Here is a 26,952-nt window from a genome sequence, read left to right as displayed (position 1 = left end):
GTAGGTCGGCAGTGTAGATGGAGTACAGTAGGGGTCCGAGGACACTACCTTGGGGTATGCCGGATTCTATTGGCAATGTTGCGGAAGTGGCGTCTAGGCATTTAACCATGAATTGTTAGGTAGGATTTTAGGATGGAGTAGTAGGGGTGAGGTAGGATCTTTTTAAGCTTGTATAGTAGCCCTTCATGCCTCATACTTTGTCGAATGCCTGTTGGATGTCTAGGAAAACCGCTGAGCAATATTTTTTCTTTTCGAGTGTTTGGCTGATCGTATGAGTTATGCGGTGGATTTGCTGTACTGTTGAATATTGTTTTCGGAAGCCGAATTGGTGATCTGGGAGGCGGGCAAGATGGCAACCAGATGTCTTCGGATACTCACTGCGTACCCTCAATAGCCTCAAGTACCTTCCATAAATCTCAGGAATTTCCTAATCGAGGTCCTTCAAACCGAACAAACGTCTGTTTCCGAAGCATTTCCAAAGACCATTGTCTACCACGGCTTGACAAGGGAAAGTTGGTTGGTCACCAACAAATCCGATGGTCCCGTGCGCTGGACACACTCATCCTTAGCTTTCCTCCGACACAGCATCGTCTCTCAAGACTTTACTGATTTTACATCCTTCGAACGGTCAACATCCTTTAACCGGGTATACACACCCGTAGATCAGTCACTCACTCATCTCGTACATACGCACCAGCGTAACTGCCTTCGTTATAAGTTGTTGGAATAAACGGTGAAATATAACTCACTCTACTGTGTCATATTCATTTAACCACCTCTGTTATCTTAACCGAAACAGGGGAACGACTACTTCGCGGCGTCGATTAACCTTAATCGTAACGGGAACTCACAACTCTCGTTGACGTGCTATCTCGCGATCGCGTCTCTCCGCGAACGGTCGAAACAACTAGGGTATTGGGGTTTTTCCCAACATTCCGGACGGGAAATCCCGCTGTCCTTCCATCTCCGACATATATACATATATAACCCTTCTTAAGACTCTTGAAAAATTGTGTAAAGTAGATACACCTTAAAATCATATCCTGAAACAGAAAAATATAATTAGTCCACATAATATACACACATTTAAAACTCTTACAAAAGACATATCATAAAACAGAAAAATATAAATTAACCCATTTAATGTACATACATATAAAATTCTTCTTAAAACTAATGAAAAATTGTATAAAGTACATATACCTTAAAATCATATCCCGAAATAGTAAAATATAAATTAAGCCACATAATACACACACATTAAAAACCTTTCTTAGGATTAATTAAAAAGTATAAAGAATAGGAAGATATAAATAATCAACCACCAACACAAAGATATAAATAATCATGCACCAACACAAATTTCTACAGATCTACAATACAACACATTAATATCTAAGAATCTGCCCAAATTAATATCTAAAAACTTGCCCAAATCTATCTAAAAATCTATTTCAACTACTTTCTAAAAACATGCAAAAAAAGAATTAAACACATTTTTTCACATTAAAGATTCCCTACAAATTTTTTTGGACAACACATTAAGATATGGTATATTTATATAATTACATAATCATATAAACATTAGTACAAATCAACAAAATGTAATAAACAAATATTTATAACAGATTGTACTTTAGACACTTTGCTCACATGTGATTATATAATTGTAAACTTTTATATGTGACCTGAAACAAATAAACAGAGTCATGAAAAATATAGACAAGGGAAATTCTTATCAATAATCCTAAAGAAAGGCTTGAACAAATTTCAAATACTCTTTAAAATCACTCAAATAACAATTTTTTTAGCAGAAAATTGGAAAATCTTAGTTTTATATATGATATTATTGGAATGAGCATTAACATAAATATGAGTACAAATAAATGAGATGTAATAATATAAAAAAACGTAAAAAGATGTAACTGAAAGCTGAAACAGATAAGCATTTTTATACACATTAAATATGAAAAATTATATATAAACAAAATTTAATATCAATGGGTTAAATATCGATATAAATATAAGTAAACGTAAATGATATATAAAACCTTATCGAATATTAGTAAAAAATGTACCTGAAAAACTGAAACAAACAAAATATGAATTATAGAAAAATTTGATAAAGAAATTATAAAGAACACAAATCTTTAACAAAAACTAAAATAATATTTATCAATCACTTTATACCTTGTTATATCAGATAAATACTTGTTGTATATTACACAGTACAACTAGAATGCTGAATATAGTACAAATAAGTTAAATTCTAAGAAAGAATTGTTTATATTCATACTGTTTTGAAAGTCATTAAAATTTGTTTATATAATAGTACAATTATTTAATATTAAATTGCAAAATATAATATATATTTGTATATATCTTTATAATACTTAATGAAAATATTGTAACTTAAAGATAATTAACATGGATAAACATAAATTCATTTTTCAAGATATTGCAATGATGATTTTCTTCAATTTCAAAATCATGATTTAAAAAAAGTATGTTATCATCTCGATACCGCGAGCATAGTGATAATAACCAAAGAACAATCATAAATTAAAGTTCAAGTAATAAACTCAAGAATGACTTTGCATCAAATGATGGAAAACCATTCCTTAAAATCTTCGGCTTTCAGCCTCTTCTTTCTTCGAGTTTCTTGCGTTAACCCCACTGGGTTCTATTTAAGTATTCTTAATTCCGATTTTTAAAAAATATAAAAAAAACGCGTTATTAAGTAGCGCATATTATACCACGACCAACCATTAAAAGAATGTGCTGTTCGGTGTACAATATGGAAGACTTAATATGAATCTCTAAATAGAACCAATTTCACTAGTTATACTTCATTTTTCGTCCGGGTCTAGAACCGCGGACGTACTTAAAATCTAGGTACGAACCATAATAATATATTGGAATCAATTAATGAAACATTAATCGATTCCACTTAAGTCCCAGGTGCAGATATATCACGCAATCTAATACCCTCAAATACGAAATACTATTTTATCTGCTTTTCCTGGATCTACCTACTTATAATCTACATCACACATTCACACCAGAAGAGTATGCTACCTACCTACCCGGACCTATATTTAAAAAATGACAAAACAGACACACCAACACACTCACTCCACGATTCTCACACATAACACCCAGGTGCAGATGCCTACACTAGGGAGATACGTCCCGGGACGCCTCCGTCACCCGAGCTTGTAGCATACAATCTTTCATACATTAAATTACGTACCAATGCTGAAATCAACTGACAACCTTAGCGAGTATTGTGATACATATTCATATATATAAAGTATCTTATCTTATTTCATATATTCCTTAATGTGTTTCAAAGATTTCATAAAATACTCTCTGTATATTTACATGTATGTTAATTATACAAATTATATAATAACTGTATCTCTTTGTAGTATCATTTCCACTTGTATCAATTCATACAAATTTATATGTATATTTGTTCATACAATATCCATTCTAATTTATGTATACAATATACTTTAATAAGATATTTTGTATTCTTCATTTCAGATCTCAAATTTCAGATTTTGAATTTAAATACAAATTCAAATTTCGTATTTATGTCTTTCCATGAAATAATTAATTTTTTCTATTTTATTAATACATATCCGATTCATATCCGCTCATCCGACGCAAATTCCATTCCAACTTAACCACACTCACACATATGGAACTTACATCGTACACAAACGCTAAGTATTGTCAGTTGCTAAAAGTGAATCTTACAAATAAAACCGTGTCCACCATCTATACCCATGAGAGGAGCACCTGAGCCCGCTCATAAGTTTAGGTTAAAAAAATGAACACGGCCACAATAAATAACACATACCTTTATTGCATGCTGAAAATCCTAAGCTAAAAAAGCCATTTATAAAATATCTAAACGAGCTAATTTTCTGTTATACATTTACTATTAAATAATGTCAAAAATTTAATAAAATGAAAAATATTAAAAAAATTTAATGAAAACTTTATTCATTGAAATGTAATCTAGAGAAATGTAAGAAACATGTATTATTTATTTAATAATGTTCGTTCTTTATATCATTATATTTTTTTTTTATTTATTTATTTAAATTTTACAATTTGTCCAGTAGGACATCTATCACTATATGTACTACACCCTAAGTCGATCCTATCACGAAGTAAATGTTTCGAAATATATTAAAAACATTTTAAGTTATTACTTCGGTATTAGAATCTAACTATCGCGAATTGTCTTCTTGCTCATTATATTATTTTACATGTAAAATTTACTTATTTTTATTTAATTTTATTTATTTTCAATATAAATATATATTTTTATTTCTTTATAAAGATATATGTATCTTTACATATATATTCATTATTTTTATATTTTACTTCATCTTTATAAGACACAATTAGCATAAAATATATTCAACGGAAAAAGGAAATAGTTTTCATGAAATCGGAGGATCATCCGACTTCTGTTCTAATGATTTGCGAAAAAGAAACAAGAAGACCTCCTAGCCTGAGCTAATAAATATAAATACAAAAATAAACACAATACAAAAAATATTTAATAAACATTGATACACGAGATGAACATCTTATTCTCGTGATCACTATGCTCACGCGCGAACGAATAAGAAATCTTGGAAGCAAAACTCACCGTCCGCTGAATATATCTGTGTCCGTGTCCACACTGTCCATATACTGATAACTATCGGCCGGTACCCCTCAGTTAGTCGAAGTTGAAATTTGAGATGTATCACCAGATCCAGCAGTAAAGAAAACACTACGGCAAAAATAAAAAGGAATCAGTAGAAACTAGAGCCTTCTAAAGTAACCTTCAATGTGTTCATTAAATTTGTTTTTACAAACTTACATGTATTCCTAGTATGAACTGCAACGCTTGATAGTGCAGAATACTCCTAATTTGTGCCATTTTAAACACTGTTAATTTTTCTGTAATAAAAAAATTAATTTTTTATAGGATTGGATCGAATGGAAAAGTAATAGATAATGTTATTTATTTACAACAAAGGAAATAAACTTACAATTACATGTTCCATACATTCATGGACATCGGCCAGTACTTGATTAACATTTTCAATTATTTCCTGAAACAAATTACAAAAAAGAAAATATTAGTGAACTGCAAACTAATTAAATAATTGGGAAAGTAATATTGTTTTTAGATACTTACAAGCTTCTTCATCGGAGTAAAACCCGAAGGAGATCCTCTCCTCAGCCAGACTTGACTAATTTCGCGACGCGACCAAGGGATATACTTTTTTTTATAAATTTACGACACGAATAAAATATTAAACGGCGAACAAACACTGAATCTACTATTACGCTATTATTCAAGTAAAAATTACGAGCCACGGTGCTCAGAAAAAGAAAGTATTTATTTCGCGTACAAACACTGACTCTACGACCGCATTACGATCAAAAGACAAAATTTCCTGAAAGAAATAAGTATTAAAGGAAGAACAAGGGAAACATCCATAGAAGACACATTTTTTATCAAATATTTCTGTTTTTGTTATACATACATATATATGTGTATGATAAAACATTGATATGAAAATATAGAAAATCATCATTGCAACAAATTATTAACAATCAATAAATAATTATTATTTATAACATTTTATATACCTTAGAAAAACTTTATTTTGTATATTATATTAACTTATTTAATAAAAATCAATAATCTTTCTAATTTATTAAAAAAGTATAATGGATAAAATTAATAAAAAATTATATACACTATCCAATGATGTATAATAAATAAAATTCTGGATGCAATATTGTATTCATTATTTGTACTATATATAAAAGATCTTTTCGCAAATTAAATGAAATATTTTATAACTAAATCTTTTACTCACACATCTGAACCAATTTCAAAGAAATAGTAGTAGATATCTCGCCAATTTCATACTACTTTGCCCAACAGGCAGGTATTCGATCTTCATTAAAAATTCTATAAAAAAGAATAATAATAATGATGTTTACATACAATTGATATTTGACACGATTTATAATTCTTTTTACATTTTAATTTTTCTGACGAAAAAATAGAAAATTTTTAATCTAATAAGAAAAAACGAAATGTCGTTATATTAAATCCTTCAAAATTGTTTTACGAAAAACAATTATCTATTTTATCTCAATCTCTTGATTCAAACAATGTAATAGGCAAGCACAAAAAAATTGTAGTACTATTACTACAAAAAATATTAAAAAATGAAATTTCAACTGACGTCTTTCATAATTCAATAATAAATTTTGACTAAAAATGCATCAAAATGCTAATCTTATACATTTTCTTCCACTATTTAAGTAAACAAATAACATTTATCATAAAATATATTTGGAAAGAATATTCGTATTCATTACGAAAAAAAAGAACTTTTCAAAATGGACGCCAAAGTATAAAATGTTCTAATGTTAAAACTAACAATGGCCAAAACGACTTTTCCATGCGAAAAGATCGTTGAACCCCGTAGATATCGGTAAATAAAAAATTAATTTTCAACATAAAATTACAGCTTCTAACTGCTCCAAAAACTCGTTTTATATTAAAATGAATGAAAATTAACAGAAATATGCATTATTTTCAAGAAATTATGAAAAATAGTAAAGTTATGTCTTTACACGATAAGAAGATTGGAGAATGCATCGCCAATTTTTTTTACTGCAGTAAACTAAAAATAAAAACTGAATTTTATGAATAAAATTGCTTACCTAGGTTTCTTAATATCTCTTTTCTTCTTTTTATAACCGCTAAGACCACGTAATGAAAAATAGAATTGTAAAATTAATACGTTAAATCGGATTAATTATTTAAGTATCCTAACAGGACGAGGGTGCAATGACGAATGAGCAGTAATAAAGAAGTAGCCAGAAGGATACAATAGATCCACCTGATTGGTCAACAAAACGCGGCAGGGGGGAACACCATTGCACAATATTCATCGAAATATGCAGTAAAACTACATATTCTAACATAAGTCATAAAAATTCTAAACCGATTATTTTTGTACATAATTTAATCAAAACCATTACCTTTAGTAATTCACTCAGAGTATCCGTTCTCACTTCATTGTACTCTATAATGAACTAAAAAAGTTATAAAAACATATAACGTTCTAAATTGAAAAATGTTAGAAGACAGGTGATTGGTACCGAAGTTTAATCATCGCTATTGGTCGAAATATTCGCGGGGGTCCTGCCTAAAAACATAGGCGCAGAAAGTAATTATTTCAGTTATCTCAATTTAATTTTTGTTTTAATTATTTCAATTTAAAAATAGACATTAACAAAGACTTAATAAAAATTGTATCAAACGTTGTAAGAAAAGTTTAAATTATACGGATTAAACTTTGATAATGTTCCGGGACTTTTTATCGTTTTAAGAAACATTGCAATTTTCTCGCTAAAATTTCAAGTCTTAAAGAGCATAATATCTATATTTTAAGAATTTGAGTTCTTATTAGTATCCAATAATTGAAAACGTTATTCTATGCACATCATACGATATGTGTCGTACTATTTTTTTAAACTATAATATTTTAATTTTGTTACATTATATAGATCCCCTTATGATAAGCAATCATTGTTTTAAATTTCGATTGTATCAAATCCACTGATATTTCAAATATTTCTAAGTACCTGCCAAAGTATTTTAATTTATGTCTTGAATAAAGTGCACTGCAAAATTCAGCTAAACAGTAATTATCAGAACATTGTATCAAAATATGTCATTAATTTTGATTTGTAATCATTTTTCATTACAATAGATCCAATAATTTGATAATGTATATATAGTTTACATAATATTATAAATAGGTGCACACATATACAATCTTTCTTTCCTTCATTACTTACAAAGAGTTGTATGTTATTTGGCGCGAGATTTTAATATCTCTTATTTAATAAAATTTGTCTTTCAATAAAGTTGATATTGAAAAAAATTTATGCAAACATTCAATTAGCATGTATAAATGACATTCTTACAATAAATAAATTATGTCCAATTTATCTCATGTACAACGTGTTAGAGTACTGTACAAAGCAATTTTAAGGTTACATCGTGGTTTACCAGCTGAAATTCAAGCTGTAGGAACTAGTTATGTACAAGATGAGTTCAGAAGACATAAAAATTGTGATGAAGCTACAGCAGCTATATTTTTGAAGGAATGGACAGTGAGTAATATTAAAAATTTTAGTCCAATACTTCTCTAAAATAATTATATAGGTTATCTTTTATCCTCTATCGCAGTGATAAAAGTACAATAAATATGAATTAAATTGATATTTTGTCTTTAATAGCTAAAAATTACGTTGACTAACATGAATAATGAAATTACTTTATTTCGCAGGAGTATGCTATAATGCTTACTAAACAACTTGGACTAAAAGGGCCTCATACAGCTAAGCCTCTAGGTAAAAATTTAAAAGAAGAAGATTTAGACAAATTTAGGAATGAACAAATGTACCAGTTGTATGAGCTAATGATCGCAGCTACTGGTAAAACTAATAATGATGGAAAAGACAAATAGTTTATTATCGCTACAACGTCAAAGCACTTCATATTTTATAGTTTTTGAGATATGTAATATTACATATCATAGTGTATTATCAATGTAGTTATAATTTACTCATATCATTATTTATGTACATAAATAATCCATAAAAATTTAGACTTGAACAAGATGCCTTATAATAATACTCATTAACACTAGTGTTTAATAAACTTGTACATAAAGTATATTAAATATTAGTGTACTATAGCATATTTAATGTTGTAAAAAATATAAAATATTACAATAAAGAAATTACAGAGTGCAGAAAAAAGAAAACAATGTTTAACAGTCTAATTACATTACAAAGCTTTACAATATATAGAAAAATACAATATATATTAAAAAAGATGATGTTATTCATTTGATGATTCATTTATTTTGTTACTGAAGATTATCTTCTTTAGATCGTATATATATACAGATATAGTCAATTAGGTTATAAGTTATAAATACATCTTGTGGGATCACATAACCTTGTAAATTTTTTTTTTTATTAAAAAATTTCATAAATTACAAATATTAACATAAAATCAAAGTACGTTAATTAATAATAAAATGAAAGCGTGGAAAGATTCTGCTAGCTTAATATTAGCTGCACGTCAAACACAAAGATATATTCGCCCGTCTTCTACAAAGGTAAATTTGATTAAAGTATTTATAATTAAATGTTGCTTTGATCATTATTCTTATTATTGTAGCAAAAAAAAAAAAAGATAATAAAACATAACCAAGCTTAAGGTTATGAATATAATATCGATAATCGAATCGTATTTTATACACCGAAATCGTTCTTTGATTTATATTTTTTGTCAGAAAAGTAGCTATACATTCAAAGTTTTGATAATAATATCTAGTTTCAGTATAATTACAATCTACTATGTCTAAAACGTCATCGGAATTCGAAGTTCATGCCAAGTACATATGTATTTCCTGGAGGAGTAGTAGATCCATCCGATGCTGATTTAAAATGGCACAATATTTATTCCGCCTTCGGTTTTGATGCCAATAGTTTTAAATCTTTGAGTCCTAATGCTCCAAATCGTCCTCAAATTTTCAAATTTAAACCGAATGAATTACCAAGAGAAGTTTCATTACGAATTACTGCAATTCGTGAGACTTTCGAAGAATCTGGTATACTTCTTTGCAAGCAATCACGAGAAGAGATGACTGATCTTGGTTGGACGCAACACATAAAAAGTAATTTGTTTGATAATGTTTCTATCACAAAAATAAAATCTGTTTCGTTAAAGTAAATAAATAAATGACAATTTTCTCTTTTCTCCTTTTTTATTTCTCGTCTCTTTTTAGTTTCTGAAAGTGAATTATATAATTGGCAAACAAGGGTGCACAACGATGCCAGAGAATTTTATACATTGTGCAAAGATTTTAACTGTTATCCAGATCTATGGTCTCTTTATGAATGGAGTAATTGGTTAACACCAACTTGTTTTATTGGACGACGTTATGACACTGCTTTTTATTTGGCTTGTATTGCAACTATGCCTCAAACCATTTATGAGATTACAGAAATGGAAGATTTGAAAGTAAGATTGTTGTAATAATCAAATATCATATATCAGTATAATATAATATAATATAGTATGACATATATATATATAATATTGCTTTTGAAATTTAGTGGGACATGCCCGGGAATTTTTTATTTTCATCTCCTAATGTTGCATTTCCCCCTCCTCAACAATACGAAATTGCAAGAATAGCAAAGTTCGAAAGCATACATAATTTACTAGATTTCGCAGTCGATCGTGGTAAAATGGGGGTGCTCTTAAATTTACCAGTATGTAAAAGAACTTGAAAAAATCTCATTCTAATACTTAAGAAATGATTTTAAAATAATACATATGTATATTATTAGATACAGGTAGAATTACAAGATGGAAAAGTACACGTTTTACCTGGTGACTCGATGTATCCAAATAAAGTCAATTTACTTGACAAACAAATCATTGATAGAACCGATATCACCATCTCTGAATTTCGAGACATATCTCCCATAAAAAATAGAATGGAATTTTTCAATCTGCAAGTGAAAGAGCTTTATGTTCAAAATTTTGATAGCGCCGATGGCCATTTAGCTCCCCTTCAATTAAAAAATGTTTCTATTGCAGTGGCACGTAAGAATTCTAAACTATAATACATGTATTTAACGATGTACAATCCTCTTTTAATATACATTCTTACTGGATACTAGACTGTAACTAAGAATTACATTTTTCTATATCAAAATACTGACGATTGTATATTAATTTTTAATAAATATATATTGATATTTATCATAATTTTCTACGTCTAAACACATATTAAAATTTTTTAATGAACACAATATACTTTTTTTGCATTACCTTCCCTATCGAACAGTTTCGATCGAAAAATAGCGGGAAAAAAGCGCGGGAAAGATAGTGCTATAGTAATGGCTGCTTAAGTGCCTTAACGTTAAATTGATCGTATGCAACGAATAAAGTATCCTCAAATAGGTACGTGTTTACCTATCAGTAATTTTATTAATTGTAATTATTATATAAAATTTCTACTATACAAATTATTTAAATAATCTGTTTAAAGCAATAAATTTATAAATGTATTTGATGTGACAGGTAGAGTGGATATATTTATTTTTAAAAAATGGAATATACTAAAAGAAGACGATATGCAATTAAAGTGAAAAGTAATGATCTTGAGGATATCTATCCTCATGATCTACAAATGTATGATTTTCCTCCAAGAGGTGAAGTACTACTTACAGAATTTGAACAGTTGGCTAAAGAAAGATTAAGACGTAAGTATTATGGAATGTCATGATTAATTTACTATTTAATAATTGTTTCTTTGTATATCTATAAAATTTAAGAGTTGTGTATCAAAATAGTTCCAATTGTACATAACTACATATAATTATTTATAGTTTTATTACACATTGAAAACAATGCAAATAGAACAGATTTTAAGACATTAGAAGAGCGTAAACAAAATCTAAACACAGCTTTAACTAAAGATGGACTTAAATATTATGCACATCTTTTGTATGCAAAGGGATGCAAAACACCGACAGAAACAGATTTACAGTATAGAAGAAAGGATCATATATCACATTTTATATTGAGACTATCACATTGTTTTGAGCCAGATAACCAAACATGGTTTATTAATCAAGAAGTAGAATTTTTTAAATTAAGATTCAACTCATTAGATAAAGAAGGAGTAGAAAAGTTACTTAGTATGCATAAAATTGATTGCCAGCAAGTAAGAAATAAAATTAATAAAATAAAATATAAGTTAATTATTTCAAGTTTTATGATTGTTATCTTTAATGTTATTTTTCTAAGATTACATCAGAAGAAAAAGATGAACTTAGGGAAGAACTTGGTTCATCCACCGCAAAAGTAAAAAATGTTGATATGACAGAGTTTTATAAAGTGCCCTTTCAAAAAGTCACTGATTTAATTAGATCACGCAGGGTTTATCTGAATCAAGGAATAGCATTTATACCACAAACTGACTTAGTATCTTTGTTTGTTTCTTGTTTTAGGAAAAATTTAGTTGATGGTATGCCAGTAAGTTTCCTTTATTATATTAATTAACCAAATTCTGTTTAATGTGTGACTAATTTGATTCTGTTTTCAACATTAGGATGCAAGAATGTCTGTTGGACGTGTGTATGGTGATGAAAGAATAGCCTCGTGTCTCAAATCTGTACATAATGTTTCTGAAAGGACAACTGTTCTTTGGACTAGTGCTGCTACACCTATAGATAAGTTGGATGAGGTAATTAATTTATTTCTCATGATCTTACATTTGTATAATATTACATAATTTTCAGTTATCAAAAACTTCGTATCCTTTGTGCATGAGAGTATTACACGAAGCACTTAGAACTCACCACCATCTAAAAAACAGTGGGCGTATTCAGTATGGTTTATTTATAAAAGGTATAGGAGTAACATTGGAAGATGCTTTATCCTTCTGGAAAACCGAATTCACAAAGAAAATTGACCCAGGAAAATTTGATAAAGAATATGCCTATACTATAAGGCATACTTATGGTAAAGAGGGTAAACAAACAAATTACACTCCTCTTGGGTGTACAAAAATTATATCTTCTGCTGTAAGCGCTGGAGAATATCATGGTTGTCCATTTAAACACATGGATCAAGGATCGTTGAGACAAAAATTATTTAATTATGGTGTAACTGCAGCAAGTAAGAATATTGTTCTTTTACTTATAAATTCTAAGGAATGATACCTACAATCTTGTATACTTCAGGTATTAATGAAATAACAGACCTTGCTAAAGAACAAAATTACTTTGGTGCTTGTACAGCATATTTTGAATTTATACATGATCGTTTACCAGATAAACCTATTAATCATCCAAATGTATATTTCATGGAAAGTCGTGCCATATTGTCTAAGGATAATGCAGCAGGTGCAATAGTATTTCATATTAGGGAGATATATAGGAATTATGTTAACAAATAAACTTATTTTTATTTTGTATGCAGAACCTGAAAACAAAGAAAGACTCTCACAAAGTGGGAGGCACAATATTGGTAGTCCTGGAATTGGTACTCCCCGAAACATCGACAGAAATGTTAGTACACCTTTAAGAAGTGCAATGACACCTTCGAGAAGTATAGATAAAGGTTCCACACCATCAAGAAGAATGGCAAGAATGAACTCGACCCCGACTAGAGCTGCTAGACCAACCCCAAAAAGGATCGAAAATCATCTTAATGATGATGATATCGCTCAATTAATGAGTGAAGACATGTGAAGTATAAAAATATATTTGCTAAACTTTGTATCGTGTTTTTGTTGTAAAATAAATAATATTTTTATACCTTGGCTAATTTATATAAATTATTTCCTAAATGATTTTATATTATACATAACTGTTGACCTCCTTTAATGATCTTTTGTTTGACATATTTTTTTTCACATCGCGAATCATTGATTCTACGAGTTTTTCCAGGTTGTATTTATGTCGCCAACCCCAGTCCCGACGCGCTTCACTGTCATCAAAAACTTGAGGCCAGCTTTCAGCTAAAATTTGAACAGTATATTATCTTTATACATATCGATACTAATATATGTATTGTGTGTTATAGACCAACCAATATATTGTCTTGCGTCCGGCTTATACGAAATCTGTAAATCAGGTACGTGCTTTTTAAGTTCATTAAATAATTCTTCAGGTGTGAAACTCATGGCAGTAACATTGTATACTCTTCTTTGTAATTGTTCGTTTGGAGCGTTTAAAAACTGAAAAAGTGCTGATAAGCAATCCTCAATATAAATCATTGGTAATCTGGTATAAGGTTCTAAATAGCATTCGTATTTTTTAGCAAATAATCCTTCATGGAAAACTGCAACTGCGTAGTCTGCAAAAAAAAATGTACATACAATATCGTACAATCATTAATTACCTACAGAATATTATTTTTTATTACAAATTATGGTTTTATTTATCATGTGATTTTACTGTTTTAAGATTTACGCTTCAGGAGACAAGGGAAACGCAAGAAGCGATCTCACGGTTCATGATCAAGAGACGCTCAACAATTTACTAATACCATTGTCCTTAAAAACCAATGAATTGCGCTATTATGTTGTTATTCTAATCATGATGCTCCATTTCTTGATACAGGAAAATGTTTTTATGATACAATTTTATTCTTTATAAATAAAAAATAATAAACAATGCAGGAGAGAGAATAAAGAGTAAAAAATGAATAAAATATGATGAAAAGTACACCTGTGGTACCACCACCTGGTGGGTCACTGCTAATGACTCCCGGAAATCGAAGACAGCGGAAGTCAAGCCCGAATCTGTGATGATAATATTCACCTAATAACTCGGCATGGACTTTGCTAACACCATAAATTGTTCGTGGACGCTGAATAGTTACATTTGGAGTAGGATTCCGTGGTGAATCTGGTCCAAAGGCTCCGATTGTTGATGGAATGAATATTCTTAATTTGTACTGCTTTGCCAGTTCAATCACATTGTGCATTCCTAAGATGAAACATTAATTTTCTATAGAACTTTCCCTTAATCTATAAGTATAGTTTAGAGATTTTTACACATTTTTCGGTTTAAGTTTTTACGTTTCGAATAACAATTCTACTTGTTTCATTGCACGAAGATTTTTTTCAAAGATATCTAAGAAAGCTACTTTCTCTCGTTTACTTTCTTTTATGACTACGTTAACAATATAATTATTATCACAATGACAGATTCACTTGGCGCGACATTCCATTTCATCGAAATATTGTCTATCTTATCGTAAAACTTGAAACATTATGTTACCTTCTATATTGACTCTCACTGCTAGAGGAACATTCTGCTCGCCTACAGCGCTGAGAAGGGCGCTAAAATGAATTAGCCAATCGATTCTGTAATTGACCACAATTTTTTGAAGCCCTTTAAAATCGAGAATATCAGCAAAAATGAACGGTCCGTTGGATAAATTTTCTTCTGTCGGTTTGATTATGTCAGATAATATCACGTTTTCGCTTCCGTAATTTTTACGAAGTAGTTTCGCACACTCAGTACCCAGTTGCCCGAGACCACCTTATAAAGATATAAATATATCGTAAATGTCAAGTAGATTTTTATTGATAACGATTAATGTACAGGAAAACACGTTTTTTTTTTGTTCTTTTTAATTCAGAATAAGTAAAAAGCGAATATTCTATTTTTGTGTAAATGTAAAGTCGTGACTACCTATTTTTCAACAATTAAATAATTTGCTTGCTTTTATTCCTCAGATTTTCAGATAAGTTAAGTTACGTGTATACATATGTGTACCTTTTGCTTGGAGCATTGGCGTGAAAATTGTGTGATGTATAACAAGGCCAACTGGTTCTAAAAGCCCTAACTGGTTTCGTAAAACGTACTCACCAGTAATAAGTATCCTTGGTGATCTTTCGGTAGTATACGATCTATTGATCCCAGTTTTTCTAATTTCTCGCGACGAACAATTGTTTGTAATGTGATAATGTCTCAAAGTATTTCTTGCGAACCACTGAGAAGTTTTTGAGAAATTCTTGCACCACATATCTCGAGATTCGAAAGAAAAATTTTAGTGACGGAAGAAGCGATGGTTCTTTTTATCGAAAGAAAATTATTTCTATATGTTTCGTCGATTACAGCACAGTCATATGAACTCAAAAAGGAAAATAGCTCGAGGAAAAAACTTTTATCCGCACAAAAAGACGTGATTTTCAAAGAACCATGGAAAATTGGGGACCTTCCTCGACTCGATCACGATAAACAAGTGCCACAGGCACGCATAATCACGCAATATTATAGAGAAACCAGTTGTAACACGGATTAGTTCTTTAACTTGTGTTGGTGCATCAATAAGTACAGAACTCTCTGATCAATGGTAAATCTATTCGAATAAGACGCCTGTTCGTCTCTGTAATCTGCCATTAATTTTACAGAAATTTATCGATTATTAATAGAAATTAAGTATTACTATGTATTCTTTAACTATATGTTTCCAATATTTGAAAATTGTATCTTTCAGGCAGACGTACATACCAAAAGCAATCCACTTTTTTACGCGTTCAACTATTCAGATACCAGTCCTGGATAAATGGTAATCTTATACCGATTAGCTAGAGACGAATGGAAATTTTCTGCAATATTACATATTTCGAATCTAACTAATGCATGTTTCCTACATTTAAAAAAAAAAAGTGAATAAGAGAAGACGGAACTCGTGTCATCTGGACTGGAACATATTTAGCTGCACGTTCCTAGGAAAATCATGAAAATCGTGATTCTTGTCGATTTAAGTCGTAGAGTTGTCTAACATCATGATAAATAGAATTTATTTAGAGTAAGAGAATAAAATCAAGTAGTACGAAAATATTAATTTCTTTCAAGCTTCAATTTTACTCGATCTTTGCAATGCTTATGAAATATCCTCTATAATTGTAAATTAATCGTAGCGTCTTGAAAATCTTTTGACATGCTCGAAGTGCGAAAACATTTAAAAACGGTTGATCCTAAATCTGAAATTTGTCAAATTTGGCACGTATGGTAAAGATTTGGTGGAAAGGGAAGAATTTCCTGGAAGCGTGCCTTCACGGTGGTTGGACACGGCACTTCGCAATTCTCTTTTCGTCTCGCTCGCCATCACCCACGCCACAGTCATCTTCTCCCCTCGACTTTGTGCATCAGCACGCTTTGCACAAAACTTCTTCGTGTAGTTAGCCCGTATCTGTTCGTAACGAGCGCACCGACGCTCTAGCTTTTCGAAACAACGCCAAAATACGCGACGTGCTATTTTTTTATTTGTGAACAAACAGTGCTGTTTAATCTCTTGCTCAAGATAGTACAGTTTTATGGAAACCATCGAAATCCCAAGAGGAAGAGAACGTTCCCATTCCCAGAAATAAGTCGAGACTTTTGGCGAGTTAAACGGAGTCAAAAGGTAGGAATGATCGAACAGACAGAAGGGTTGGATAGTTTCATTTTTTCAGATCGTCACGTCAAAGAATAATTTCGTCGTGGATAGTAACGAATACATATATATATGGAACAACACTGTTCCTATTATTCAACGTTGTCTCAATCCGCTTGCAACCAATTTTAAAGTCGCATAATTCCATGTAGTTACACTTGGTGCGGTTTAAAGAGAAACAGAGCCAAGGAAGGAAACGAAAGAAGCGTAGCTATATCACTTTCACTAGTATCACATACGATCGCTATGATTCGATCGTAGTTATAGACGATAACGATTGCAATAGAAGAGGTGCTGCACCTGTATCGATTGTACACGTTGTAATTTACCACTAGTAGACCACACAACGAAGGATTATGTCAACTGTTTGCAGAATCAGCTCGAGTCACGCGAAGACCCGTTTTGTCAGGGAATGTCCATAGAAAAGACTCGCTTGTTTAGTATCAAGTCGAATTCAATAGTTTAATTTGAAAGTTCACTGAACGATGAAAAGCGATTTCCTAACAATCAGGTAGTCTAGTTTGGAGCAATGCAAATGCAATCACGCGAGTGTAACGACCTGTATACCTCAATTCTGATTTGCTCCCTTAAATTTGCAACGAAGTACGCGGTATAAATCGGCCTTTTCAACTGACACATGGATCTTTAATTAAACCTTTCTTTATTAATGATCACCGTGATATCGACATTCTTTATGTCTGACTGCCTTTCCAGGTCGTCCGATTGTTCCTACTTACGGAAGGCGCATTATGAAACACACGTGGTCACCCGTGACACTATCCTCGAAGAACACCTTTGTTTTCATTCTATCAGATAGAGTAAAAAGACTTTCCTCTTCCGTATCGATTCCCTTAAGTCAGTGCTTTACTTCAATGCTCCATTCTTTAAGTCGTTCGACGACACGATAGGACGTCGAAGTATATTTTAGCGTCGTTCGTGACATATGCTTCGTATTTTGAAACACTATGCTGTTTGTTGCATTTACGACAAACATTTTGATTTGCTCGCGAGAGATATAATATAGCTATGTCGTGTAATTTTGTGGCGATGGTAATTATTGCGGGGAAAGATTGTCCTAGCGGTCTTTAGCTTTGCTTACGGTACGAAGCATTAATTTTGTCGTCTACGACCGTGACGTGTAGACAGTACGTGTACACGTATATCTACCGTGCGTCCTTTGGTTTACGCAAAGAAAATACCGTGACATCCAAGGGCGGTTTAACACTCGATGATCACGACCAGTTTTACAAAGAAACGAACGCGTGTTACGCTTTTACAATTTAAAAAGAAGGAAAAATTGTTGGTTGCGCGTTAGAGATTAAATCATTTTTTCAGAAGATGTGGGACTGGTATTTAAGGTCGTAGACCAAGATCCAAATGCGCTATGGTTAAACTACCGTGGGGTGGAAACCTCTTTATAACTGGCTGGTTCCTGACACTGTTCTGTATCAGTGTCAGTGCTCAGTTAGGTTCAGAGTACGGATGTCCTACTCAGGAGAGGATTCTACCTTGCAGATGTTCTACTCGTGACATGGAGATTCAAATATGGCAAGTGTCGTACTTCAAATATGGGAAAAGACCAGTCGGATGAAATTTATTCCTTATATGTCAATAGGTGCAGCCATAGTGAGCTACCAAAAGTTCTCGAGGGTCTAAAGGCAGTGAGTCATTATTTAGATCGACCGGTAGACGAATTGATCCTGGAGAACAACAATCTGCCTAGTCTACCAGGCAAAGTTTTTGCTACTCTACGTGTTCTTCGTTTAATGCTCCGAAATAATCGCCTTGAAAGAGTGTCGTCAGGGTGGCTAGAGGGACTTCACGACTCTCTCTTAGAGCTATTTGTCGTGGAACCAGATTTGCGTTCCTTGCCAGTAGATAGCTTGGAAAATCTGCAGGGTCTCGAGGCAGTAACCTTGCAGAGTAAAGCGATGAAAAAGCTGCCTAAATTCTCTGGACTGCCAAAGCTCAGATATCTCCAGATCAACTCTCCGGCTTTACTAGAATTGGCTCCAAGAAATTTTCGAGACTTGACTAATTTGGAACAGTTCCACGTTTTTGGTAGTCCACGTCTGATACGTTTAGAAGCTGGCCTGTTTCGTAGCCTATCGCGTCTCGAGTTGATAAACATCACAGACTGTGGAGTTCATTGGGTTCATCCTCGAGCATTGATAGATTTACCAGAATTGAAAGAGGTCTCGTTGGTTGGAAACTCGATCGTGGACGCTGGCATGATCGGCCGTGCCTGTATGGATCTACCTTCGCTTTCGGTGATACGACTGGACAGAAATCGCATAAATCGTCTTGGCGAAGGAGCCTTCACAGACTTATCTGTTCTCTCTCGCTTGTACTTATCAAGGAATTATATTACCGAGGTGTTCGCTGGAGCATTTCAAAGAATGCCAGCATTGAAGACCGTAGATCTCAATCACAATCTAATACATCGCATACATCCCGAGTTCTTCCCGCGCAGGCCCGGAAACATCTTGGAGGAGATGTGGATGATCAACAACGATCTAAGTCACGTGACTGAACTGAGATCGATAATGGAGGCTTTGCCTAGATTGAAGTTTCTCGATGTTAGTCACAATCAAATCGAGGAGATACCATTTGGGGCACTCAGGGGGCATCTCACACTGGAAAGACTTCACCTTGATCACAATAGAGTGGCCTTTCTGCAGAGAGAAACCTTCACCGCGATGCCTGCTCTTAGGGAACTTAGATTGAAAAATAATTCTTTGTCAAACTTATTGGAAGCGCCGTTCTGGAACTTGCCATCATTGAAAGTAAGTGGTCGACGATGAAACGTTCTCTATGTTCTAGCTTAATCGTGCTCTATTACAATTTCAGGGTCTAGATCTTTCAGAAAACTACTTTCGTCATATAGAGCCTCGTTTATTAGCAAATTTGCCAAGTTTGAGACGTTTGGATATGAGCGGAAACGCTGTAGGCCTTATAGAGCCTGACTCGTTCATGGGTACACCGGCTTTAGAGCACATCAACATTTCTGGAAACGCGCTCTCGGTTCTTCATCCCCTCACGTTTCATCATTTAGCTAATCTTTACGAACTGGACATCGGTTGGAATCGAATGCTCGAGATAGTTCCGGGTTTACCGAGAAACATAGAACATCTTCACATGCCTATGAATCGGATCATCGTTCTACCAGCTGTGTCTTCTCAAGACCTCGATCTGCCAGTTCTCAGGTCCTTGGATCTCAGCGCAAACGGAATCGAAAGAATACCACCAGGAACTTTGACCGACCTGCCGAACTTGAGAAAGTTAAATTTCGGCTACAATTCTCTTCGAATCTTAGAAGACGGCGCATTCGAAGGGTTGTCGAGATTGGAGCAATTGGACTTAAAATATAATCGATTAGTCACTCTACATGGACGAAGTTTTAGACCATTGAGATCGCTGATGGATTTAAATTTACGGGGCAGTCGTTTGGAAGTTCTAAGGCCAGATATCTTCCAGGAAAATATTCGATTACAGAGATTGGATCTCAGCAGGAACAACCTTGCGCAAATACCTCATGCAACTTTTTCAAGTACCAGGTAACAAAATGAAATATTCTTGTGTATAATCATATAGTACACTCGTACCATAATGCGTACAAAACTACGTAAAGATGCGCCATTTTTTGCACGTCAACAAGCGAGTAGAAAAGCAGTTTCACTCGTAGTTATATGGTTGCGTCACTAGCAAATTGGTACCTAGAAAGTTCTTCATGCCCGTGTTGAATGTCCCCTTCTATTTGCGAGATGGCACCATCCTGGCGTGTCGTTTATTTTCTACCAGTTTCTGTTGCTTTAACAAGTCAGCTCTAATCGCTTAAATGCGAACGAAAAGATCGGTCCCTTAAACGGTAATTTTTTTTAGAAATTTAGTCATTTAACTTATTGGCGTATTAGTTTCTGAACGCTAAACGTTTTCCTCTATCCTTTTTTCAATCAAAATTACTATTTTTCATTTCAACATTTTATTGCAAACTGATCTTAAGTCTGCCGAGATACGTTTAGGCAGACCGATTTGTCAAAGTCGGAAACGACTGTTCCTGTTAATGACTCCATATCAAAGGGAGGAAACGACGTTAATTGCAGAGACCTTCGTGAACTATACGCGTCGCACAATACTTTGACCGAGTTACCCGGATCGTTACACGGCTTAACAGCTCTTCAGGTACTCGACTTGAGCTTCAACAAGCTGAACATCCTGTCGCCGGAAACATTGAGCAGTCTATCGGCCTTGCTTGAGCTCAAACTTGTCAGGAATCGTATCCGCGAGTTGCGTGAAGGCGCCTTTGATGGTTTGCCACGGTTAACGTTAATCGATCTGGAAAATAATGATCTGAGAATTATCGAACGAAACGCTATCAGAGCTCTGCCCGAATTGCAGGCGATACGACTTGGGAAAAATCGATTACAGGTAGCAGAAAATATTTGTTGTTCCTTTGATTTTAATCGAGAAACTATAACGATTGGTTACTGTCGCTATAATTATCTGGACATACGTACGTAGATAATTCCAAGCGGAGCTTTCACCGAGTTGCCACTGCTGCAAAGCGCGGAACTTCAGGAAAATCGGATCCAGGAAATTGCAAGTAACGCATTCATTAACGTGCCTCACCTTCTCTTCCTTAATCTAAGCAACAATCATTTACCTTCGTTGGACTACGTTGGTTTAGAGAGCTTGCGTTCCCTGGAAGTTTTAGATTTGAGCAATAATCGATTGTCTAGGGTATCGAGCAACAGTTTAGCATCGATGGAGTGGTTGGTCGAGCTGAAAGTAAGTAAAACAAAATTGAGGATGAAAATAATTGCTTCGTAGATTATTTGCTAATAAATGTGCTAATTAAAAAGAATTAATGACTTGTGAACGAAATATCTCTTTCTTTCAAATGAAGTATTCGAGAGTGAAAATGAATGGAATGGTTGTGATAAAAGTCGATTTTCGTAATGATCGTATTAAACGCAAACCGAGTACGAAAAAATATGCCTATGGTGGGGATAGTCTTTAGTAATAACGGGGAATACTTTCTCGTCGAGAGTGAAACTTCGCCACGAAGCGTGGTGCGAGGCCACTCGTTATGCTAGTAGAGCAATTATTCTGCAAATGTAGCTGTATCGTTATTTAAGAAGATAGCGGATCGTTTTACATATGTTGTCCATGTTAATTGCAGATGGACAACAATCGTATTTGTACCATCCAAGGTTCGCCTTTCGATGAAATGCCGAGACTTCGAGTTCTCAGTTTAAGAAGCAATCGAATGGCTTCCGTTTCGGAAGCAGCGTTCAAAAGATTGCGATCAAACATCGCTGTCTTAGATATCGATGGTAATCAAATTTCTTCTTTTCTTTACTACTTGGTATTCTATACTAGTGTTTCGTAAAAATAATTTTACTCGTATTAAAGGAAATCCACTTTCGTGTTCCTGTGGAATGTTATGGTTAAGGGGATGGCTGCAGCAAGCTTCCTCCGAAGGTCCAAGATGCGCGGACGGATCTTTATTCAAGGAAATTAGATTATCACGTCAGGATTGTCAACGCGAAAGACAGATTGATCCGATCCACCCCGGCTGCGAGGCGGAAATGATCGACGTTGCACCGTATCCTGTCTCCTCTTCTAGTGAGTAATATTTGCAAATTATCACTTTCGTTTATCAATCAGATGCTTAATAAATACTTTATCAGTATTTGGAGCAACGGAGATGGTACCACTTCGTATGAATCTAAAAGACTCGTCAACACAAAATCCTCCCAATACTCAGGATACTGATTACTTCTACGACTATCCGGATTACCAAGACAGCAAAAGTAATACGACAAATGTAACTTTCACGTCGACTCAGTTTCTGACTACAATAGCACCAGAAGCTGTGAAAGCCACTCAAACAACGGAGATGATTCAACCTTCGACGAACAATACGATTCCCATAAAAAAGGGTACTTCGATGCCTCCCTCTCCCAGTAGCTCTGGTTTTACCTTTTTCGGGGTTCCTTTGCCTAGTCTCAATTTCAATCTTTGGGGTAATTCGAGGAAGAAGTTCGAAAGAAAGAATTCTTCGGGAAGACCTGGAAGAGGTCGTTACAGGATGTTCCCACCTACAGAACCGGAAATCCATAGAGGTGGTTTCGTACCGTTACCACGTGGACAAGGTGGATTTGTACCTATCGTTGATCCCAGGCTAACTTATGAAAAACAGATTAAAAATGAAACATCAAGGGTTCAAAACTCAAACATTACTCAAGAAGGGCGAAAACGATGGAAAAGTGGAAATGGAACGGTGGTGAAAGTCGAAAGGGCTTATCCAAAAACGAGCAAGCCTAAAGCAGGGTCCAAAGAAAGGGAAGAGTTGTCCACGGTGTCAGCTAATGAACAAGATTCTCGTTGGCAAGTAACTGACACGAAAAAAATCAGGTAAACGAGTCAATAAGTTGTTAAATAAGACAAGAATTGTTATACGTATCTTATTGTTCATCTTTTCAGTGCTGTTACAAATTCAACGAAGACGTCTGATTTGAGCCCCGCGGCAGACGAGTCATTGCAAGAAACAAATGAAACTTCTACATCTACCGAAATTTATAGTGGAGAAACTCTAGAGATGATTAAAAAAGCAAGTAAAAACGAAGAAAGGCCACAAATAGAAGTAGCGAGTAGAATTGTTTGGACTACTCCGAGAGCTGTCTTGGAAACGACAAAGGAAATATCAACAGAGATATTACAAGGAGAAAAAGATTCCTACTGGGATACTGAAGTAAACGGATTTCAAAAAACGTCCAGTCCTGTAACAAACATCCCAAACGAGCCGAGTGGTAAAATTATAACTTGTATCGTAATTTTTTTTACACGTAATTTAAAGTAAATATTTCTTTAATATTAATTACAGATGACTCGAGTACTATCGTAACAGAACGATCAAGTTCCCGTTCAACCCTTTCGGAAAATCGGAAAAATTTTTCTTCCACGTCTCAAGTTTCTCGAGAAACAGAGGCATCGGCTCTTTCAGCGTTCCTGATACCAGGAGGTCAAGTACCTTCGTTGGTTCCAAATCTGCGTCCACTAGGCAGGCCAACGATAACGAAAGTTCCATCACCGCGTATTGGCCTCTCTGGTGAACCAGAGAAACAAAAATCCGTGGCGGAAGCTGTTCAACGAAATTTGGAGAATGCCGAGGAGAAATTGTTTGGCATAGATGGATCTTCCAATGAAAATGCTGAGATTCTTGAAGACAATTCTTTTAACTGGTACTTTCAACATTATAACGACACTAATTTAGAACCTTTTGTTGGTGTAGTATACAGTGGAGGTGAAAAGACTAGTGTGACTCGATCGACTTTATTGGGTCAAATATATCTCTCTCTTATTTTGTACATTTTCATATAAAAACATGGAAGATTAAATATAGATATCTCCAGCACAATTAATTTATTAAATAATTAATATTTGAAGTGCTCTTAATTACGTGTAAAATATCGGTCGGCCTGAACGGTAAAAACAAGATAAAAAGAATCCAAGTGTTACGGGACAATGTTAAAGTGTTTTAATTATGAAAAACAGATAACATGTCCATAAAAGGTTCACAATTTTGTGCTTCATGCCTATGGTCAGATATGAAATTTTATAATATAAAGAAATGCACAACTGATTTATTGTGCATATCGTAATGGCGTTCACAGAGTTTTTGTGTAGTAATGAAACACAAATAAAATTATAAATCCGAATGATTGATTTTTATTAATAACGCAGTATGATAGTTAAGAAAGCTTAACTTCTCTAGAAAATATGTTTATAATATCTACGAATCGTGTGTTATAAGAATCTTATCTGCTACCTTCAGATGATATAGAAAACGTTGATACATTCAAACGTGCCGTGAACGACAATTGAATGGTATTGGTTTATGAAAAAATTACGAAATTTTTTTTACCGATATTGATACATTATATAAAAGTTATAAGTAGTTTGAAGCAGTTGCTCATTCCTAGTATGAAAGAAAAGAATTATCAGTGAAAACATTCATTGCATTATGTCTTGTAAACGTAGTTTCATACAGAATTCTTATTAATTGTACAACATACTTGCTATAATTCATATTTACTATAAATGGTGGAAATGTGTAACTGCAGTTCTACTATCGTATCTTTTATTTAATGTATATATCATACTATGATAGACCACTTTAACATTCGAACATTCGATTTATTTTGGTGTTAATTTGAAATACCAATCGTTTGTAAGCACAAAATACATTTGTACATGTATAAACAAACTCTGCAACGTTTGTGAACTTCTGCAATGTTAACAGTCTCAATCACACAAATTAGTCTTAGTTTCACTTCATTCACTGACTTTTGTTTTTTGCTTTATCTTTTTCGTCCTTTTTTTCTTCTTCTTTCTTCTCATCCTTTTTCGCTTCTTTCTTATCTGTTTCTTTTTTCTCAGCATCGCGATTGGTTAGTTTATTATTGATCAAATTGTGTAAAGCCACTATGGATCTAACGAGAGCAGCAAGATACACAACCAACATTTGATCATTTGTTTTCACGTATAATGAATCAACAAAGCTACTTTGTGTCATATCGGGCAGTAAATTAAAAATATCTTGTAGTTGATAAACAATCTGATGATTAATAGGTAATTTTCCATTACCAACTTGTAGCAAATAATCTCTAATTTCTCTAATTTGTTCATGAAGACCTTTTAAACCTAGTAGTTGATTTGTAATTCTTTGACTAAGGGTACCAACTGTGGTGTCCTTAATATCTCTTAGTAAATGTTCTACACCTACTTCTTCTGCTTCCTCTGCACCGATTTCACTAGGAATGTGTTCAAAGGTCTTAGATGTCGGGGAACCATCCTGTAATCAATTTACAGTTATATTAATTACAATATAAATTAACATTTACATAGCAATTATGTTATGAAACATACATCGTGAACTTCTTCAACAGCTTGATACGCCTCTGTTGGAAGACCAAGATCTTTGGGTTTAGCGTCTATAATGACCAAAACAGAATTAGGGCAATATCTTCTGATTAATTCGTTAATCGCAACATCATTTTGATGTAATTTGGGCCCAGTATGATACCATCCTACTACCTTTTCACGGGCTAAAATGGATTAATGAAATATAAAATTCTGATTGTTTATCAGCTCATGTGCTTATGTTTCCAATAGATACATACCGTTGACCTTTTTAAACATTCCATACATGTTTTCAAGATAATCATGATCAAGGAACCATACACTTTTGTCCTTATCATCTTCATCAAAAGGAACTGTAAACGAAGATAATAATATTTGATATTCTTAATTCATTTAACTAAAATTTGAAATGTGTGCATGTCTATATAGGCTATTAAAATTAGAAATTTTTATGATAAAAATAACTTCATTTTATCTATAAAGGTATCAAAAGAACGATAAATTAGTAAAAAATATGCCATTTTATTAAAAAAGTTGGTAAAACTCTCAAAAGCAAATAGTGAATGATAGTAGCATCAACCTAACCTGCAAAACTGTTTGACACGTCTAGAACGCCTTTAGCCCTCCAACATCCCAAAAGAACACCAACAACTCTCTTCTGATTGCCAATTTTTCCCATACGATTAAAATGATCCACCACACTTAATAAAACTAAAGGGTGCACGACTACTTTTGTAGTTACAACCTCTTGACTCGGCATTTTTGAGCAATTCCTTTGACTTTAACCAATGAACGTAGCCACAACAGAAACAACATCCAAGTCATTCACTGACCATTCACAAAAGACCCTTCTAAGTACGTGAAAGTAAACAATATCTGACAATATAAGCGCCACTTTCAGGAAAATGTATCAACTATATCTCTATAAG

At 33.3% G+C, this 26,952-nt stretch overlaps 6 protein-coding genes and 1 long non-coding RNA gene across 10 annotated transcripts; 4 read left to right on the top strand and 3 right to left on the bottom strand.

Moving 5' to 3' along the window:
- Positions 1 to 7,854: 7,854 nt before the first annotated feature.
- LOC100743046 (succinate dehydrogenase assembly factor 3, mitochondrial) lies at positions 7,855 to 8,887 on the top strand. Of its 2 annotated transcripts, XM_024371865.2 has the most exons (3): positions 7,875 to 8,220; positions 8,397 to 8,600; positions 8,701 to 8,816. In XM_024371865.2, the coding sequence occupies exons 1-2, from the start codon at positions 8,044 to 8,046 to the stop codon at positions 8,574 to 8,576; spliced, it is 357 nt and encodes a 118-aa protein (XP_024227633.1). In that variant the 5' UTR covers positions 7,875 to 8,043; the 3' UTR covers positions 8,577 to 8,600; positions 8,701 to 8,816. The 2 variants fall into 2 exon arrangements, with proteins under 2 accessions (XP_003494462.1, XP_024227633.1); XM_003494414.4 differs by having other exon boundaries at positions 7,855 to 8,220; positions 8,397 to 8,887.
- An 89-nt stretch (positions 8,888 to 8,976) lies between these two features.
- On the top strand, positions 8,977 to 10,873 carry LOC100748147 (nucleoside diphosphate-linked moiety X motif 19-like). 2 transcript variants are annotated; one of them, XM_012393208.3, is made up of 5 exons: positions 8,977 to 9,236; positions 9,461 to 9,797; positions 9,909 to 10,144; positions 10,240 to 10,398; positions 10,477 to 10,873. In XM_012393208.3, exons 1-5 carry the CDS (start codon positions 9,156 to 9,158, stop codon positions 10,753 to 10,755), a joined length of 1,092 nt encoding a protein of 363 aa, XP_012248631.1. In that variant the 5' UTR covers positions 8,977 to 9,155; the 3' UTR covers positions 10,756 to 10,873. The 2 variants fall into 2 exon arrangements, with proteins under 2 accessions (XP_012248631.1, XP_012248629.1); XM_012393206.3 differs by having other exon boundaries at positions 9,455 to 9,797; positions 10,477 to 10,872.
- Positions 10,874 to 10,979: 106 nt separating this feature from the next.
- Positions 10,980 to 13,463, top strand: LOC100742925 (DNA primase large subunit). Its single transcript, XM_003494413.4, has 8 exons — positions 10,980 to 11,095; positions 11,216 to 11,397; positions 11,524 to 11,861; positions 11,945 to 12,172; positions 12,249 to 12,383; positions 12,439 to 12,817; positions 12,883 to 13,044; positions 13,121 to 13,463. The coding sequence occupies exons 2-8, from the start codon at positions 11,244 to 11,246 to the stop codon at positions 13,390 to 13,392; spliced, it is 1,668 nt and encodes a 555-aa protein (XP_003494461.1). The 5' UTR covers positions 10,980 to 11,095; positions 11,216 to 11,243; the 3' UTR covers positions 13,393 to 13,463.
- Positions 13,373 to 18,663, bottom strand: LOC100742809 (L-threonine 3-dehydrogenase, mitochondrial). Of its 2 annotated transcripts, none has more exons than XM_003494412.4 (5): positions 15,523 to 18,663; positions 14,929 to 15,192; positions 14,374 to 14,634; positions 13,733 to 13,999; positions 13,373 to 13,661 (listed from the first exon to the last, which is right to left on the bottom strand). In XM_003494412.4, the coding sequence occupies exons 1-5, from the start codon at positions 15,677 to 15,679 to the stop codon at positions 13,501 to 13,503; spliced, it is 1,110 nt and encodes a 369-aa protein (XP_003494460.1). In that variant the 5' UTR covers positions 15,680 to 18,663; the 3' UTR covers positions 13,373 to 13,500. The 2 variants fall into 2 exon arrangements, with proteins under 2 accessions (XP_003494460.1, XP_012248628.1); XM_012393205.3 differs by having other exon boundaries at positions 13,403 to 13,661; positions 14,467 to 14,634.
- On the top strand, positions 18,662 to 24,938 carry LOC100748028 (protein artichoke). Its single transcript, XM_024371864.2, has 9 exons — positions 18,662 to 19,881; positions 19,946 to 20,652; positions 21,199 to 21,523; positions 21,617 to 21,883; positions 22,278 to 22,431; positions 22,511 to 22,723; positions 22,789 to 23,515; positions 23,585 to 23,910; positions 23,985 to 24,938. Exons 1-9 carry the CDS (start codon positions 18,664 to 18,666, stop codon positions 24,479 to 24,481), a joined length of 4,434 nt encoding a protein of 1,477 aa, XP_024227632.1. The 5' UTR covers positions 18,662 to 18,663; the 3' UTR covers positions 24,482 to 24,938.
- LOC105681832 lies at positions 21,066 to 21,752 on the bottom strand. The gene is made up of 2 exons (XR_001102755.3): positions 21,613 to 21,752; positions 21,066 to 21,430 (listed from the first exon to the last, which is right to left on the bottom strand). It is a non-coding gene; the product is annotated as an uncharacterized LOC105681832 (long non-coding RNA).
- LOC100742690 (26S proteasome non-ATPase regulatory subunit 7) lies at positions 24,807 to 26,911 on the bottom strand. Its single transcript, XM_003494411.4, has 4 exons — positions 26,609 to 26,911; positions 26,284 to 26,376; positions 26,030 to 26,208; positions 24,807 to 25,955 (listed from the first exon to the last, which is right to left on the bottom strand). Exons 1-4 carry the CDS (start codon positions 26,781 to 26,783, stop codon positions 25,440 to 25,442), a joined length of 963 nt encoding a protein of 320 aa, XP_003494459.1. The 5' UTR covers positions 26,784 to 26,911; the 3' UTR covers positions 24,807 to 25,439.
- Between the last annotated feature and the right edge of the window lie 41 nt (positions 26,912 to 26,952).

The sequence above is a fragment of the Bombus impatiens genome, unplaced genomic scaffold (assembly GCF_000188095.3).
Source record: "Bombus impatiens unplaced genomic scaffold, BIMP_2.2 scf_2222, whole genome shotgun sequence".
NCBI classification, from domain to species: domain Eukaryota; kingdom Metazoa; phylum Arthropoda; class Insecta; order Hymenoptera; family Apidae; genus Bombus; species Bombus impatiens.
Note: the sequence above shows the minus strand (reverse complement) of the source record. Positions and strands in the feature narration are given on the sequence as shown.